The sequence below is a fragment of the Leptopilina heterotoma genome, unplaced genomic scaffold, assembly GCF_015476425.1.
Source record: "Leptopilina heterotoma isolate Lh14 unplaced genomic scaffold, ASM1547642v1 Lhet_405, whole genome shotgun sequence".
Taxonomy (NCBI): Eukaryota; Metazoa; Arthropoda; class Insecta; order Hymenoptera; family Figitidae; genus Leptopilina; species Leptopilina heterotoma.
This window is the reverse complement of record NW_025111068.1, coordinates 172,395-190,234: the sequence shown is the minus strand read 5'-3', so window position 1 is coordinate 190,234 and position 17,840 is coordinate 172,395. Positions and strand designations below refer to the sequence as shown.

Here is a 17,840-nt window from a genome sequence, read left to right as displayed (position 1 = left end):
TTATTAAAAAAAGAAAAATGGAAATATTTTATATAGAACTTTATGATGAAAATATTTCTCACATAAGTAACTTTGAACAAATTAAATTCACCTTGACTTCATAATTAAAGTATGCCTAACTATTTATAGCACAGCAGCATCAAATCATGGGAAATAAACTCAATTCTAGTTTCTAATAAGTGGGAGGACCAAGCACAAAGAAACATTTTACTGTTGCAAATAACTTTATGTATTAAAAAAAATCAAATTCAATGGGAACTTATTCACATCAAATATATAAATACACTAAAAAAAAAATTATTTTAAACAACATTTTTGTTGAATCAACCGAATAAATGCATTGCTATACATAGTTATAACCAAACGTTTCTTTACTTCAACCAAATTTTTCAATTAAATATTTCTATTTAAATGAACCAAGCACTTTCCCAAACAGAAATGAATGCCTCGATCCATCCCTGGCCCATTCCACTCGTGGAAGCCATCCACAGTCCATCTGAGTTTTGAAACCTTGCGCTGCACTTTTTGCTGACGATTACAAATTTAATAATTATTCATCTAGACATTGCTCGATATCATTATTCGCCACCCTGGTTGTCTTACTGTAGATAAATATAACCGAAAACATAAATAATGCAATTACCAATATTCATGAAGTAAAATATTTATTTCATGAAATTAGCTATCAGAATTAAAAAGTTTATACCTAACCGTTAGGATATATTCTAACGCCTTCTTGAGGTAATTTTGTTACTGGAAAGTTGTTATCTCCATATGGGTTTTAATAAATAAATAATAATTTTTTTACAAAAACACATTAAAAATGCCATCAATCTAACTTTTTCATATTGTGTTCTATATAGGTATGAAAACAACGTCACCTTAGAGGAAATGTTTGTAAATTAAGAGAATTTTACCCTTTCAAGTTCAAATGGACGTTCTTCGTCATCCTGACCGTTTCCTATTGTGCTCTAGGTTAGAAAACAACGTCATGTTCGAGGAGGTTTAGAAAAAGTTTTAAATTTATAATCTTTTGAGCGCAAATTTTCGGTTATCTTTATGTCAACCTCAAGTCACTTTAGCACCTATTAAAAAATTGCTATACTTAAAAGGATAAAATTAGTAAAAATAAAATAATAATAATAATAAAATTAGTCTACTTTATTAAAACTTCCTCGAAGATTACGTTGTTTTATAACTTAGAGTATAGAATAGAAAATGTCCAGAATGACGGTGATCGTTGATTTATAATTATTGGAGAAGCAAAATTCTTATAATTTGACAAAATTTCCCCGAAAATGTTTTCACAATTGAAGCACAAAATGAGAAGGTCAGGACGGCGGCAGCCTTATATTCTGTATTTGCAAAGAGTAAAAATTATTTACTTTAATAAAACCCACGCGGAGATTTTTAAGTGACCAAATTATGGCAAGAAGGGGCTAGAATTTTTCTCAAATGTTAGGAATTATATAAGCATCTTAATTCTGATAAATAATTTCATGAAAAAAATATTATTTTACTTGATAAATACAAATTGGTAATGGCGTTATTTATGTTTTCGGTTACGTTTCCTAACAGCCATAGACAACCAGGGGAACCAAATAAATCACGGTGGTCTTAAAACATTTCAAAAACTTTTGACACATGCCCTTTCCAATTATTGCATAAAACGATTCTCCACCACCTATATAGAATTGATTTTAACCTAATTCTAAATCGCGTATTGGGACGATTTTTTTTAAACTTCCTTAAGGAGTTATGGAGGGGGGAATAAAAGTAAAAAAACTTATTTTTTGGGAAAGTACTTAACCTATTTGAATGGAACTTATATATGTCCCGAAGCTCATGAAACTTGAAATAAATCTTTAAATGTCCGCAGTTTTTCAATGTTAGGAGCAAAAGTTGACTAAATATTGCATAAAATTTTAATTTTTTAAATGTTTAAAATATAACTGTCTTTTTAGAACTTCTTTTAATTTTCTTTAAACTTCCTCTTTTTGTTAAAATAATTCATTGGAATTTTAAAAAAGTTCTAAACTTTCATGCAATGTTCAGTCTCCCTTTAAATTCTGTTCTTGTATTGATTGTACCTTATTGCTTACTCAAGAAAAGATAAAAACAAGTACTATTCTATATAGGATGTGTTTAAGCTTATACGTTTATGTGTGTCACTACATTGAATAGAATTAAAGTACTACGAGGAACATGGCTTCCATTATACATATATATAGGGAAATAATTGTAAATATCTTTTTTTTAAATAATAATACAACATTTTTTTACTGAGTGAGAAAATCATTAGATATATGTATATTTATTTCTGAAATTAAAAAATTAAAAAACTGTTCCTGTGGAGGTCAAAAATCAGTGAAAACAAAGAAAAAATTTAAATTGAAAATTTTCACTAAAACAAAACTTCCTGTGAGGAAGCAATTTAAAACATTAAGAAGGTTCTTAATTCTGTACGAGATGATTTTAAAAATCAAGATTTTGATTATCTTACATCAAAAAGAAAAAGTTTCTTAAAAAGTAACTTGTATTCTATGTTTACGAATTTTAAATTGAGTAAAAAATAGTTTATTAAAAACTGCAATAGCTGCCAAATTATTTTACTGCATAGTTGCCAAGGGACTCCGCGTCAAATAGAGGAAAATGGTTTTCTGTCCAAATTAGCTGAATCTCTGACATCACTACTGCTTAGTTCTGATAATAAACTCTATATGCAATGCATTTTTAAACATAGTATGTACGCAATAAGTGTGTTATCTAAGAAAATATAATCTAATTTTTTGTTAAAATAGCCGTTAATTAAAATTTGGTATAATGATCTATTTTTAAAGTGTGAAAAAAGATAGCAAACATAAATTGAGTTCAATAATTAAGATATATTTTGTTTCTCTCTTTCAAAAGTTTTAAGAAAACTTAACTTTCGTCTTAAGAAAAAATTGTTCATTAAAATGTCGAAATCTGTAAAACAAATTATATATATAAGTAGATTAAGCACAGGGTGGTCGCAAAATTTCATTTTCAAAATTAACTGACTTTTTCCTGACTGATTTTTCTTTTTCCTTGACTTATAAATTTTTGAATGATTTAAAATTCTGCATAACTGATTAAAAATTATATAATATTGTTTTTAAGTAACAATTTTATATATATATATAATTTAAAATATAAAATAAAGTCTGAAAACAGACTAAAGCCCTAACCATACTCGTATGTCAGAATGAACAATATCATTTTATCCAATGAACATAAAAACATTTAAAATATAAATCTTTTTAAAAATATGGATCAATTAAAACTGAAATGAAATATGGTTAGCACATGGCACAACAGGTCTAGAACGGAAAACGAGGGTTACAAAAAATGCCATATTGACGAGTACAGCACATGCGCATTACAGCACTCAATGCTTTTCGCAACCTTTGCGTTCGTGAACATTAGTGTTATAAAATTCTCGGTAAAATAGAAACCGGAGAGCTTTTTTTATTTAAATATGTTTTTTATAATATATAGGTTAAAAATAATTCGCAGAAGTATTATATATGAAAATTCATTATTTAATATTCATTATATAATTAGAGCAGTGAATATAATCGACTATAATTTTTCCTATGTCCTGACAAGATTATATGTATCACATCACATTGTTTCTAACGGTCTAGATAACAATTATAAGATTAAGTAAAATATTTTACCTTATCTTTGATTGCAAAATTATTTAATTTAAATATTTTGTTAAAAATTAAATTTTCATTCACATAGCGGTTCGGAATTTCTAATCTATAGTTTAAACGGTCTTTTCAAGAATTATTTTTTCGGTGTAACGTGTATTAAATTTTACTTCTAATCTATATTTTATATATCACATTTTTAACAATCTTAATTATTTAAATTGTAATTTTACGCTTAGTATTAAAACTTATAAATTTGAACAGATTTCTTGAACAGTCTTAATAATGTTTTAAAATAGTAATATTTTAATTAAAACACTTTAAAACATATAATTAAAACAATGCTCATAAATTCTCAAAGAAAAAACGAGAGCCGGTAATTTACCGCAATCTTCTTTCTCTTTTTGGCGTAAATTACCGTCTTTAGAACAGTAGTGCTTGAAAGCTACATTTAAACGCTACTTTCTTTTCTGTTATGCCAACCAAATATTTGTAATATCATCTAAAAGTGCCTATTTAAATTATTTTGTTATCATTACAATATTATTTTTCTGAGTGTAAAAAATTTTAATTCAATTGTTTAAAGATAATTTAATTTTAGAAAGTCACAATCAAATGCATTTATACACTGAGAGAAAAATATGTTACGGGGTAACATAATTATTGTACAGGGTACCATCTTTTACATAAACATCTTAATTGTATCAGATACAATCAGGTTGTACGGAGTAACATCTTTGATTGTAGTGCGTAGCATGACAAAACTTTTGTAACATCTTTGATGGTACCGGATAACATCATCTTTTTGCCATCCATTTCTCTCAGTGTATGCGTTTGTTGGTTTAAAAAACAGCATTAAAGAGTCAAAATTGCAACTAAAATAGTTTAATTTCGAAAGAGTTACAATTTATTAAACTTTATATTTGTTAGTTAATTTTAAAAACATTTACATTCACTATTTTTATTTATTTAAAAAGGAGCCGGGAAGAAGAACTCGGCAAGCGCGGCAACGCACGCGCAAATACCAGTCGGGGAGTAGTGAGCGCCTCTCTGGGCCTTTCACTTCTATTTGGCCGGTATTTGCGCGCGCTCGTCGAGTTCTTCTTTCCAGCTCAACTAAAATACTCCAGTTTTTTTTTTAAAGACAATGGGTCAATCCATTATATTTTACCTAATCTATAGAATTCATTTTTGAGAATTACAGGCTTCACACTCCATTATGAGTTTAAAAAAAGTAGAAAAAAGTACCCTCGACGACAAAAAAAAGTAGAAAATAGTAGCCTCGATGACAAAAAAAAGTAGGAAATAGTAGCCTCGGTGACAAAAAAAAGAATTAAAGAATTTCATTAAAAACTTTTTAAAAAATCGAATTTTCAAAGTATTTTAATTTAATAAATGATAAATAATTAAATTTTACAAGGAGTCACATTCTAATGTATTCATGTTTCTAAATTCCAAGATTAATAATTAAAATTTTTATTAGTTAATTTAAAAAAAGATACAAACTTCAAATTTTTTAATAAAATTGAATTTTCGCAGTTTTTTTTTGAAAATTTTGATTTTTTAATTCTGTTATTTCAGGATAATTGAATTTTTATAAACAAATAATTGAAAATTTTTGATGTAATTGAAATTTCTTTATATTCTATTACAAATAATTTACTTCTTTTAAAGAATTATTTTATTTAAATTTTTCGAAAATAATCCAGGGAAGTTAGTCACCGTATAATTATAATTTTATTTTTAAAAATTCTTTGACAAAACTAAATTACTTTCAGGAATTTTAATAAAATTCATTGTAAAAGTTCAATTATTTCTATAAATAACAAGAATGCATTTATATTCACCAAAAGAATTCAATTATTTCAATTATTTTCATAAATAGCATAATTTTTCAGATTTACTAAATTCTTTTGAATATTATTTTTGAAAAATATTCTTCACAAGAATTCAATTATTTTCATAAATTTCCATAAAATTCGAAAATAACAATTCAATGATTTTCAAAAGTAATAAAATTCTCCGCAGGAATTCAATTATGTTTAAAAACTTTTTGAAATTCTCCTCGAAATTTCAATTATCTTTATAAATAATTAAATTGTTCTCTACAATTGAATTATTTTCAAAAATTTTAATAAAATTGAATTAATCAAATTTCCAATTATAATTATGAAGAGACAAGATTTTTTTTTTGAAAAATTGAAAAAATTCTTTGTTTAACCTTTAAACTGATACGTGCTGAAAAATCACGCTCAGTGCTAACCCCGGTCTGTCAGACCGCCATTCTATCCCTTTTTTACGATTTTTTAGTAATTTATAATTAATAATTTTTTAAAGACAACTATTGTAAATATTTTTTACTTTTTAACATAAAAAAGTCATTTTTATATTATTTTGATTCAATTTTTTTTATTTTTACATATGTTACAATACAAAATTTAACGATTTTGAAAAAAAAAATTTTTTTGAAAAAGTTGTCAACTAACAGATTTTTATAAAATATGAACCCCAGTAGCACGTAATATTACAGCGATATTGGGAACATTGCCTTAACATTACCAATATTGCCTCAATGTTGTGGCATATTGCTGGAATGTTCCCAATATTACGTGCTACTTGGGAAGCTACTAAAAAACTCAAGTTGTTATTATACTTTAAAAAAAATTATAAGGAAAGAAAATTTTTATAGCGGTCTGTCAGACCGGCATATCAGTTTAAAGGTTAATTCAATTATTTTTCAAATTTTTAATTAAAATTATTTTAAAAAAAACATTATTTGCAAAAAATTTAAAGAAACTCGTCAAAACAATTTAACTATTCATAAAAAATCTAATACAAATTTTTGAAACCAATTGTAGATAAATAAATTTAAATTTGATGAGAAAATAAAACCGGGAAAAATTAGGACAAAGCCGGGAAAAACAGGGAATTTAAAGGTTATCATTTGCAAGAAAATCTAAACACAATTTATAATTAGTCACTATTGATAGAGTAAATGCCGGTAAAATTATTTCCTAATATCTTATTGACTGTCGTTTTTCATTAACGATTTTAGATTTTAACACTGTTTTTAAATGGAAATGTGAAAACTAAAAATCTAAATTTGACTATTTGTTCAGAAAAGTAGCTTTTAGTATAGCATTAGGCTCAAAAAAGTAGCAAATAGTAGCTTTTAATAGAAGAGTGTGAAGCCTGGAATTATTTTCAAAAATTTTTTGAATTTAACTTAGAATATTAATTGTTAAGTTGAGTTGCACAGAGAAAAGGTTAGTTTGATAGCTATAAAAATTTAATAAAAAAGCATGGAAATAATTTAGATAATACAAATTTTTTGATTGATATTTGTTAAAAATGAGCTAATTTAATTGTATAAATAGATTATTATATAAACATACCCAAAATAATAAATAAAAATTAATTTTAAAACTTACCTATGAAATGTCAAAAGTCACCACATTTCAATTACATTTGTCTAAAAAGTTTGTAAATATTAAAACATTTATTACTACTTAATATTAAGTACTTTCAATGTACTTCCATATTTTGTGTTGACTTTTTAGTTTTATAATATAGAAATAAGAAAAATTTTACCTTTAATATTGAGTCTTTCATTTTGATGATTTTAATCATCTCCTCAGGCGCAAAACAGAAAAATCCGAATTTGATCATAATGTTTAAGTTTGTCTTTCTTATCCATTCCATTAAATTCTGGTGATGGAGAGCGAGCTACTATTTAGTTTTATGTTTGTTTAAAAAACATGCTTAAAAACACGAGTTTGTTGGTTAAAATGCAAGTATAGATTTTTGCAAGACTATTGAGATGGACAACTTCAGTGTTATATAAAACTACTTGCATTTTAACCAACGAATTCGATTTTGGAAGCAGATTTTTTTAAATATGAATAAAACTACAAAGCAGTTCGTTCTCCATCGCTAAAATTTGTAAGAGAAGGTCAAACTTAAATGTTAAGACCAAAATTATAATTTTCCGTTTTGGACCTGAAAAGATATATATAAATGATTAAAATCACCGAAAATCATGAAAGACTCAACATTAAAGGTAAAATTTTCCATATTTTTATATTATAAAACTAAAAAGTCAGCACATATAATATGAAAGTACATAATATTAAGTATATATGTATACATTTTTTAATATTTACAAATTTTTAGAAAAATGTAATTAAAATTAAATGTGGTGACATTTGACATTTCATAGGTAAGTTTCAAAATTTGTTCAATTTTTATGTATTATTTTGGGTATGTTTACAAAATAATCTATTAATACAAGTAAATTAGCTCATTTCGAACATAAATATTAATCAAAAAATTTGTATTATCTAAATTACTTCCATTCTTTTTCATTAAATTTTCACAGCTTTTGTTCCGAAATTTTTGCCTGTGTCAAAATGTTTGTTATATCGCATCTATAGAATTTTTTAAAAATGATTCGATTTTAATGTGATGTCACAGTTCAGATTTCTAAATATGCTTATTTATTTTAAAAAAGTCAAAATTTTCTTTTAAACAAATAAGCATTAAAGGAAATAAACATTTAAATGAAGTTCTTCTCAAATTTTTAAAGGTAAAAAATTTATCATGATGTGGATTGTAGCAGCAGCACACGACAAGAAACGTCACGTCACAAAGAAGAGCCTGGAAACTCACACCACATGCGCTAACCAAATTGTTGCTATTCGATTATTTAGGCAAAATTATTTTGTTATTTCTCTATTGTTCATCTTCAATGGTAAAAAATCAAAAGAAGGTTTTATTGATTATTATTTTGGATCAATGAAGACTTAAACATTAGTGGTTTTTATTAACAAGATTTTATACACGATCCTGTACAAGATCTTGTTCAAGAATTTCCACTAGATCTTATACAAGTTCAGATATACAGGAAAAAGTACACAGAATTGAAACAAGTTATTGTATCTAAACATGTACAAAAAATAAACTGGTACAAGAAAATGGACTTGACCTTGTACAATTTCGTATGTAAAATCTTTTTCATTGGAAAATTTTAAAGTTTTAATAACTTGTAATTTATAAGACTCTTTACTATTGTGATAGTTAGAAACTACTGCGTAGCTGTAAAGGTTTAAGAAAACTACTGCGCAGCCTATAAAGTTTTTATTTTTGGCTACACATAGGCATAAGTGAACTTGTAAGAGAACATGTACAAGAAATTGTTATAATTTTGGATACAAACAATTTTTAAAAATTTGAAAAATGTGTACAAGATTATGTGCAATTTCCTGTATCAGCTTATTTTCTTGTACAAGATCTTGTACAAGTTCAGATAAAAGAACTTGTTTCAATTCTGTGTACATTTTCCTGTATCTAAACTTGTATACGATCTTGTACAAGAATTTTTAGTACGGATACAACATAAAATTTTTCCACTCTAAGGTTTCTTTTGAGTGGAGGCTCCTTGTCGAGCATTACATTTGATTACCAATAAATAAATTTCAAACTTTAGAAATAACTTTCTTAATAGTCAAGAAGAAACTTTTTCGAGAAAAGTTTTTACCATGATGGATGATGGCCGCAACTTTATAAAAAGTTTACGTCAAGTTTTCACAGAAAACTTCAAAAGTTTGCGGCAACAACTTTATATATATGATTTTAAAACCTTATTATATAGACTTTTTTTAATGACAACGCTACTAGATTCACCACATTATTGTGTAGACATGTAGATCTAATTAAGTCAGCCTGCTTTTTTACATATATTATTTATTAAAATGAATATATGTAGATATTTATAATATATTGAATATTAATAATTTCGTAATTTTTAATTAATAGTTTTTTTATTTAGTTAGTAAATATTGTAATAGAACTGAATCAAAAATTTCTTCAACCCTTGTTTACCACACCTTTATGGAATAGTGTATAGTTCTTGCCACACTGATGTCTATTGGATTCTAGTTTCAAAAATTATTGATTACTTTTACTTGACAATTTTTAAAATATTTAAAAGGATCATGTAGGAAATGTATGTGGAAAAATATAAAAGTGTAATAAAAAAATGCAAAACTTAATTAATAAAAAAGTGAAAAAATTATTTCTACCGAAAACAAAAAGATTGTGAATATTCTTATATTCACAATCTTTTTGGTTTTTTAGTAGGTATAAAAAGTTGATATTTTATTTGAGTCTTCCTCTTATATATTGCTAATCATCGACAAGTTTTTAATATTAAAAATTTAAATTTTACAATTAAGAACTTTATAATTACTGGTTTTGAGAGTGACACAAAATTATTATAATACAAATTTAATTTGAAGAAGAAATAAAGAAATTTTGTCTACTTGAATGTTCACAACTTTAGGTTCATTATTGTTGCAAGAAAAATATTGTTGTAAAGGATAAATTTAAGTAAAAAAAATCGTATACCTATAAATGATAAAATATAAATTAATAATGATAAACTGTGTAGTAATAGGTTAACACGATGAAGAATAATAATTTTACAAAATAATAAATTACTCCCACTGTCCCACTATTTAGTTATTAGAGAATTACTAATAATTATCACTAATTGAAGTCAGTAAAAATATTTAAATACTAAATAAAATAATATTTTCCTGAATGTTTACTACTTTGAATTAATCAATTACTTTTTACTAATTCAGATTTAGAGAAATTTTAAACAAAATCCTCTAAAATTGATTCTTTAGTAATCCACTAGAGAAATTGGTTTTAAAAGAGTAAAGCTAGAGCATAAGTTTTTAAGTGAAACTAATCGCAAAGGTTAAAGTTCCCTTCTAAACTACTTCCAATAGTGTATTTTTAAAAATATAGCGTGTTGCCTCCATTGTGGTGAATGAAAGCAATACATAAAAATACTCATAGAATGATTAAAGTTTATCTTGAAGATACATTTGTTATTTCTAATTGAAGAACTATCTGTAAAATGTTATCTTCCCGAGTTGGCTATGTAATTTATTACTTTCTCCATGCTTCAAAGTTAACTTTCGGAGACAAAACCGTGAATAATAAAATTTGAAGCGGTTCAGGTATTAACATCTACAATCATGGTTGATAAGTTGTACCTGGAAAGACGTCCTTGGTATCAGGACTAGCCGGATGAATCCAGCCATTCCTTTGCTGGATAATGCACTGAAACATGATTTCGTTTTAATCCCTCTGAGGAGCACAACAAAGAGAACACATTTAACAAGCGGATGTTGCCAGAGAAACCGGATTTCTGAGGCTTCTGTACTTTGCGAATATGTGAAAATTTTGCGCGCGCGTTACATATCAACAGGCCAGGAAAATGGGTGCATCCGATGATCTGGAGCATTCATCGAGCAGCGACATTTTCAGCTCACTAGAATTGCTCCGATTGCATTATTCAAGTTTCGAATGTAGTGTCTCTAAATTCTTATCTCTACTTTATCATTTTAATCCCTCTCATCGAAATCACTGTCAAGGTCTTCCCGCATTCATAAATTCACTAGTTTCATAAGAAGAGCATTACAGTACACTTGAACTATTAAAATCCGAGTGAGGCTCTGTCAAATCTGCGAATGCAAGAATTTTAAAACTGTTACTTTCGAAATGGAATATAAATTGCTATTTCCGAATTGAGGAAGAAGATAATATAACCACTCTTCTGACAGTTCTAACGACAACTGTTTCTGCTCCTTGCGAAGGGTGGCTGCTCGGTTGCCTGGGATCGAACTAGATGGCTGGCTGGTCGCCAGGCAACCAAATTTTCTATCCCGTTCTCGCAAAGTGCTCTCGCTTTTCTGCCTTCTTTAAGCATCTCCACCCACAGGATTTACTCTCGCGCTCTCTCCTAATGCCAGTGCGTTGTTCTCTCTCTTTCTCTTCCTTACGAGAAACGTAAACGAAAACTACAGTACACAAAGTAAAGCAGAACGCTTCGAACGCACCAAACTGACCGATGACCGTGGCATGCAACACTGTTAGTCCTCTCGTAGAGCGTACTGTACAGAGTAGATTGTGGATAGAGAAGAGGAAATACCGTTCCACTGAGGAAGAAAGAAAAGGGGGAGGAAGCGCAGACAGGAACGTACACACTGGGGGAACTGTTGCTCTCTGATTCCAATTTATGCTTATTCGGCTTATTCAGTCTTTTAATGAACCCTGTGTTGTTCTCTCTATTGTGCCTTGAAAAATTTATGCTTTAAGGAAGTCACGTTTCCACTATTTTCGACGACTTTCCGCTTTTCAATGAATTCGCCAAGTTTGTTATTGGGTGATTGTTATACGAGTCAGGTCACGAACGTGCCGTAACGCAGGATTCTCCTCGATTCGGTACTTAATGGGTCTACCTTCAGAAGTAAGATGAGACCGGGGTTAAATGTCCTGCAATAAATCTTCCTTTGACTTTAATCCCTTGCTCTTTTCTTCACAGGGAGATGTGTACTTTATGAGTTAGTAACTGGCAGCTTGAAAAAATTGAAAACCCTTCCTGTTAGTTGCACACTTGTTCCATTAACACTTGACAAAATTGGTGGACCCTCTCTAATGTAACGAATTGGATAATTTCGTTACTTACACACCAAACCACATGCTCCTGTATATAATCGAAGCTGAACGCAACCCCCGCACTCGTTTCAAATTTGTTTAGTGTTTGAAAGGAAAGTTAAAAATATCGCTTTAACATCTTTATCATGAGAAACCAATAAGGGAATAAGAATAGACGGAACTTTTTCTAATCCAAAAATATGGTTTCTTTACTTTTTCATTTTCTATTTTAAATAAAATGATTATATATTTTAAAGGAAAATTTATTTATTTTTAGAAAACTATTGTCTGAAAGTGTTTACTTTATTACTTATATTTTTCTCTGTTTTTGCATTTTATTTTCCGTTTTTTAAAGTTAGAAAGTAAATGTTCGTGTTATTTGCGGCACAATTTTATATAAACATATTTATCCAATAATAATAACCCCTGCTGAAAGTAGAAGAATTAAAATATTATCCATATTGGCAATTCCACGTGAGATTTTAGTCGACCTCTTAAAATCAGCCAAAATTTTTTTTTTCTATTCTGTATCGAAAAAAACAGATACGTATTTTTTTATTTTTGTTTAATTGTCCAAATTTTCGATTTGTGAATTTTCGAAATTTTGGACTTGTAATTGTAGACCTATATTCAGTAACTTATAAGTCCGAAAATATTGAGTTCAGGAAAAAGTTGTCAAAAAATGAAAGTTTTAGTTTTTTAAAAAAAATTTTTTTATAAACCAATTAATTTTTTTTTAACTTTGGGCCGGATTTTTTATGATTTTTTAAAAATTTATTTATACCTTATAATATAGAGAAGTTATTCCAAAAAGTCCCAAAATGGGCCTGATGTTAAATGAGTGTTAAATGAGTTTTAAAACATTTTCAAAAATCACTTGCAAGCATCACAGTGGGATTTTTTTACAATTAACTTTTTAAAACTGTCTACAGCGTAGACCCTTTAATTTAAAACAAAGAACACTCAAATAGATTAAAAATTATACGCTGTAGACAGTTTTAAAAAGTTAATTGTAAAAAAATCCCACTGTGATGCTTGCAAGTGATTTTTGAAAATGTTTTAAAACTCATTTAACACTCATTTAACATCAGGCCCATTTTGGGACTTTTTAGAAAATCTTCTCTATATTATAAGGTATAAATAAATTTTAAAAAAATCAAAAAAATCCGGCCCAAAGTTAAAACAAATTAATTGGTTTATAAAAAAAAAAATTTTTTTTAAATTTTTTTGATTACATTTCTTAAAAGTCGAAAAAAACTAAAACTTTCATTCTTTGACAACTTTTTCCTATAAACTCAATATTTTCGGAATTATAAGCTACTGAAAATAGGTCAACAATTACATAAGTCCAAAATTTCGAAAATTTGGACAATTAAACAAAAATAAAAAAAATACGTATCTGTTTTTTTCGATACAGAATAAAAAAAAATGTTTGGCCGATTTTAAGAGGTCGACTAAAATCTCACGTGGAATTGCCCATATATGCATCTGAGTTTAGTTACTAACAATAAAGTGACAATTATTCATCTCCATAAATTTGCTAATTTTCATTTATCCATCCATTTGAATGCATTTTTACCAGTCAATATTTTAATGGAATTCAATTCTTTATTAGGCAAAAATGATGAAAAATTATTATGTATATATGTGATTAAATTGTACACTGATAAACTGCATACGAAAAAAGTGCACACGATTAAAATTCATAAAATTTTCATAAAAATAATTTTAACTGCATACAGTTTTTAATTTCAATTAAGCAAAATTAATCCTAAAAATTAACTTGAGTGCAGTTTTACCGTATACAGTTTAACAGTATGCAATTAATTATCAACATTTTTTTAATTACATTTTTTATAAAATTTGTTCGTGTGGAGTTTTGCCATATGCAGTTCCAGTTTTAATGGTATACTTTTTGAACGTATGCAGTTTTTAATTTAAATGTAACAAATTTATTTTAAAAAACATCTTGTATACACCCAGTAAGAAGAGAGGAATTAAAAAGAATTAGAAATTTTTAATTCTTTTGAATTCCGTTTCTAAACAATTCTTTTCGTTTCCATTAGGAGAAGTCGAAAAGAATCTAAGTTTGATTATTTTAAATACCGTTTTAATATTTCACGCGGAAAAAAAACTTTGTTGGTCCGAAGATTTGAACCCTCAACTTTCATTGTCGGAGACAAACAGCCTGTCCGCTCAGCTATTTAAACTGTACCTATAAATACTAAACTTTTAGAAATACTTATTTCAAAGTGTTGCAAATTTTAACGGAATTAAAAAATTACAAGAAGGTTAAAACGGAAAAGACAGGAATTGCACTTACCACATTGTATTTCGGAATTTAAAAAAAAATCGAAAATTAAAGAAATATTATAAAGGAATTGATTGGAATTCACTTTCAACAAATCTTTGCCTAAAAAAAGAATACATCGACGCCCCCCGTCAATATAGTTTTTATTCGAACGCCATCAGTGCAATAAAGTGTTAATTCAGAAAATTGTGCTATATGGTGTCTATTCATTATTTTGTTTGTGTAATATAATCTCAATTCACATTGAGTTCATTAAAGGGTAAATTTAATTTTTAATTCAAAATTACAAATCTGCAATATTTTTCATTTTTCGATAATATTTTGTAAAAAAAATTACAATTAATTGATAAAATTATATTGCACAATTGTTTGAATATAAGCATCATATGGACTTTTAAAAATTAAATTAACCCTTTTTTGAAAGCAACGTAAATTAAGACTATGTTGGACAAACAATTAAATAGACACCATATATATAGCACAATATATATGGTATCTATTTACATTTTCTTTGGCAATGTTGTAGCCGTGGACAATCGAGCATATCGAATTTTTCGCTAAATTTTGTTTGTTAAAAATTATAACTGAAAAACAGAACATATCTCAACGTGCGTACCTCTCCCCGAATTAAAATGTGATGATTTTTGACATTTAATAGGTAAGTTTTGAAATCAAATTATATCTATTATTTAGGGTATGTTTACATAATAATTTATTAATACAAGTAAATTAAATAAATATCAATCAAAAAATTTGTATTATCAAAATTATTTTCAAGATTTTTTTATAAAATTTTTACAGCAGTCAAACTAACCCAAACTGACCCCAGTATGAAAGTCTCATTGGTTTTTTAATAGTACGTTTACATTTTCTTAAATTTTAAAACTTTAATCTCATCGAAAAAACGAAGAAATTTATTGATTTCAAAATCTCTTTGTGTTTTTTATTTATGTTTAGAGTAGAGTGGGGTAAAATAAGTCATTTGGGCTATTTATATTACATATAACTATTGCATTTGAAAATTACAGTTTTTATTGGAATATTTATGCACCATGTTAAATTTTTTTAATTGACCTAATTTTGAAATTTATTATAACGTTTTGTAAAAGCAGATTTTGGGATTAAAATGCTACTTTATATTATGTGATATTCATTTGTTTTAATAAAAGATGCTTAAATTCTTTTATTTGTCCATTCAAATTTTAATAAAAAAATGAAATTAATTTAAACTGTATACAGTTAAACTGACCTCAGGAAAACTGCACAAAAGCTTATTTTTAATAAATTTAATAGAAAATAAGCTTTTGTGCAGTTTTCCTGAGGTCAGTTTAACTGTATACAGCGAGTTTAAATTAATTTCATTTTTTTATTAAAATTTGCAATTTTTAGTATTGTGCAGTTTTCCTATGGTCAGTTTACCGGTATGCAGTTTAAATTTGTACAGTTTTTAAATTTAATTTAATGATTTTATTTTTTAAATTTGCTTGTATACAGTTTTCCCGTGTGCACTTGAATGTGTGCAGTTTTCCTGTATACAGTTGGATTTTGGGCAATCAATACCGCCCGTCGTGTTTAAGTATAAGGAAATTAACTAAACATAACGAAAATATGTAGTTCAAAGTTTACTGGAATCAAATAAAAAAAGAATAAAGGATTAATACGATTTGTTATGAAATACGGTATCTTTCGTGTTTTCCGAGAAATTATATTCAAATTATATTCAAATATTTTTAAAATAAGATTATTTGTCATATAAATAAAGGAAAATATAAAAAAAACAAAAACGTGGAATTTAGAAAAATGCTTATAACTTTAGTCCTTTATGGGATACAAAAAATTCCCAACATAGATTTTGAAGCTTATAATAGTCATAGCTATTCAGAACCAGTTGGAAATTTGAAAAAATGTAATTCTGATTTTGTAGCGTAAAAGAGACGTTTTCACCCCACTCTACTCTAATAAAAACAACTTTTTCGATTAATTTGTTGATCGTAAGACAATATTTTTTATATTTACCTGTAAACATAAATGCTTTCAACCATAGAAATTATGCATATAGTTTCAAAGAGACTTTAACAAGCTGTGTAGTTGTTTTTAACTAGTAAATGTAAATGTCATAATAATTAAGCGAACTTGTTTTCCAAAAGCATTTGTCAAATAGCAATAAAAATATTAATATTCATGTAGTAATAAAATTGTTGTAGAGGTTATTTAAAAAACACTTATTCGCTAAAAGAGTAATCGTAACGAAGGGAGAGGAGCTATTTCCGGCGTGGAATTTCCGGACAAACTTTTGGCTGAAGCTCTTTCACACATGAAATCTCATTAGTTGGGAGTATATTGAAGCCAAAAAGCGCACTGCTGAAGCGGAAATGCGTACTTTTAACAGAAGTTATCATACTATGTGCGTGGAACCTTATGCATAAAGTAATATGAGACTTTATGAAGGGACGGACTCCCAGGGGACAAAGTTGGAGTTTTGTCAATAAAAAACGACTGTCCTTGCTGAAATCTACTCTTTTACACAAGTAAAATCCTAACAAACCTTTAAGTTCAATAAGAAAACTAAAAGTAATTAAGTCGGAAAACAGAAATCTTAATACACCTTACTGCAAGTAAACTGCAAAATAAAGTTTTATTTGATACAAATTAACAAATTAACTTATTGTTTCAGAAGAATCATGATTACAAATTTCTGTTAAGATATTTTCAATTACCAAGATAGCACAATATTTTGCATAAAGTTCTCAGGAAACTGTTGTCATTAAGAGTTTTTAATGCAAAATTTGGAAGTGCACACAGCAAATTCGCAGCGAACTTCTGGCAAATAGCTGACAAGTTCGCATATTGCACAAGTACATATGGAGAATTTATAGCTTGTAGAAAGCTTCCATAGCGAGCCTGCAAAAACTTTGCAGCAAACTTTATACAAAACTTTTTGAAATTTTGTAGGTGAAAATGTGTGTATTTCAGAGTACAAAGTGTACTTAATGCAAAGTACGAAAGTTAGCAAGGCAAGTTTGTAGCAAATTAGCAAATGACAAAATGTCTTCCAGATAGCAAGTTCGCCGTATGTATAAACCTGATGAAAATTGTTACAGTAACGCTTTCCTGGCGGATTATATTAACTGTAAGTTAACCGATTTCATTTAAGTTTCAGTAAAAGTGAAAAATCTCGTTAATTCGCAATAAAATTTATTGAGAAGAGCTATTTTAATGAATGAATGAATATACTTTTCAATAGTTTATTTTAATAATTCTTGTTGTAAATAAATATAAAAAATTTTTTTTTTTTATTATTTTTTTTAATTTTTTTTTTTTTTTTATCTTTTTAAAATTTTTAA

At 27.3% G+C, this 17,840-nt stretch overlaps 1 protein-coding gene across 2 annotated transcripts in view; it reads right to left on the bottom strand.

Annotated features, from left to right (window-relative positions):
- LOC122506297 (SLIT-ROBO Rho GTPase-activating protein 1-like) overlaps positions 1–17,840 on the bottom strand; it is a 66,368-nt gene that overhangs the window by 33,914 nt on the left and 14,614 nt on the right. The window contains exon 1 of one of the 2 annotated variants that reach the window (XM_043618396.1): positions 10,742–11,633. The exons of the other annotated variant lie outside the window; for it this stretch is intronic. Coding sequence (XP_043474331.1) covers positions 10,742–10,817 — 76 coding nt within the window. The 5' untranslated portion in view covers positions 10,818–11,633. Of the gene's footprint in view, positions 1–10,741; positions 11,634–17,840 lie in introns of those variants that run through there. 2 annotated transcript variants of the gene reach the window in all.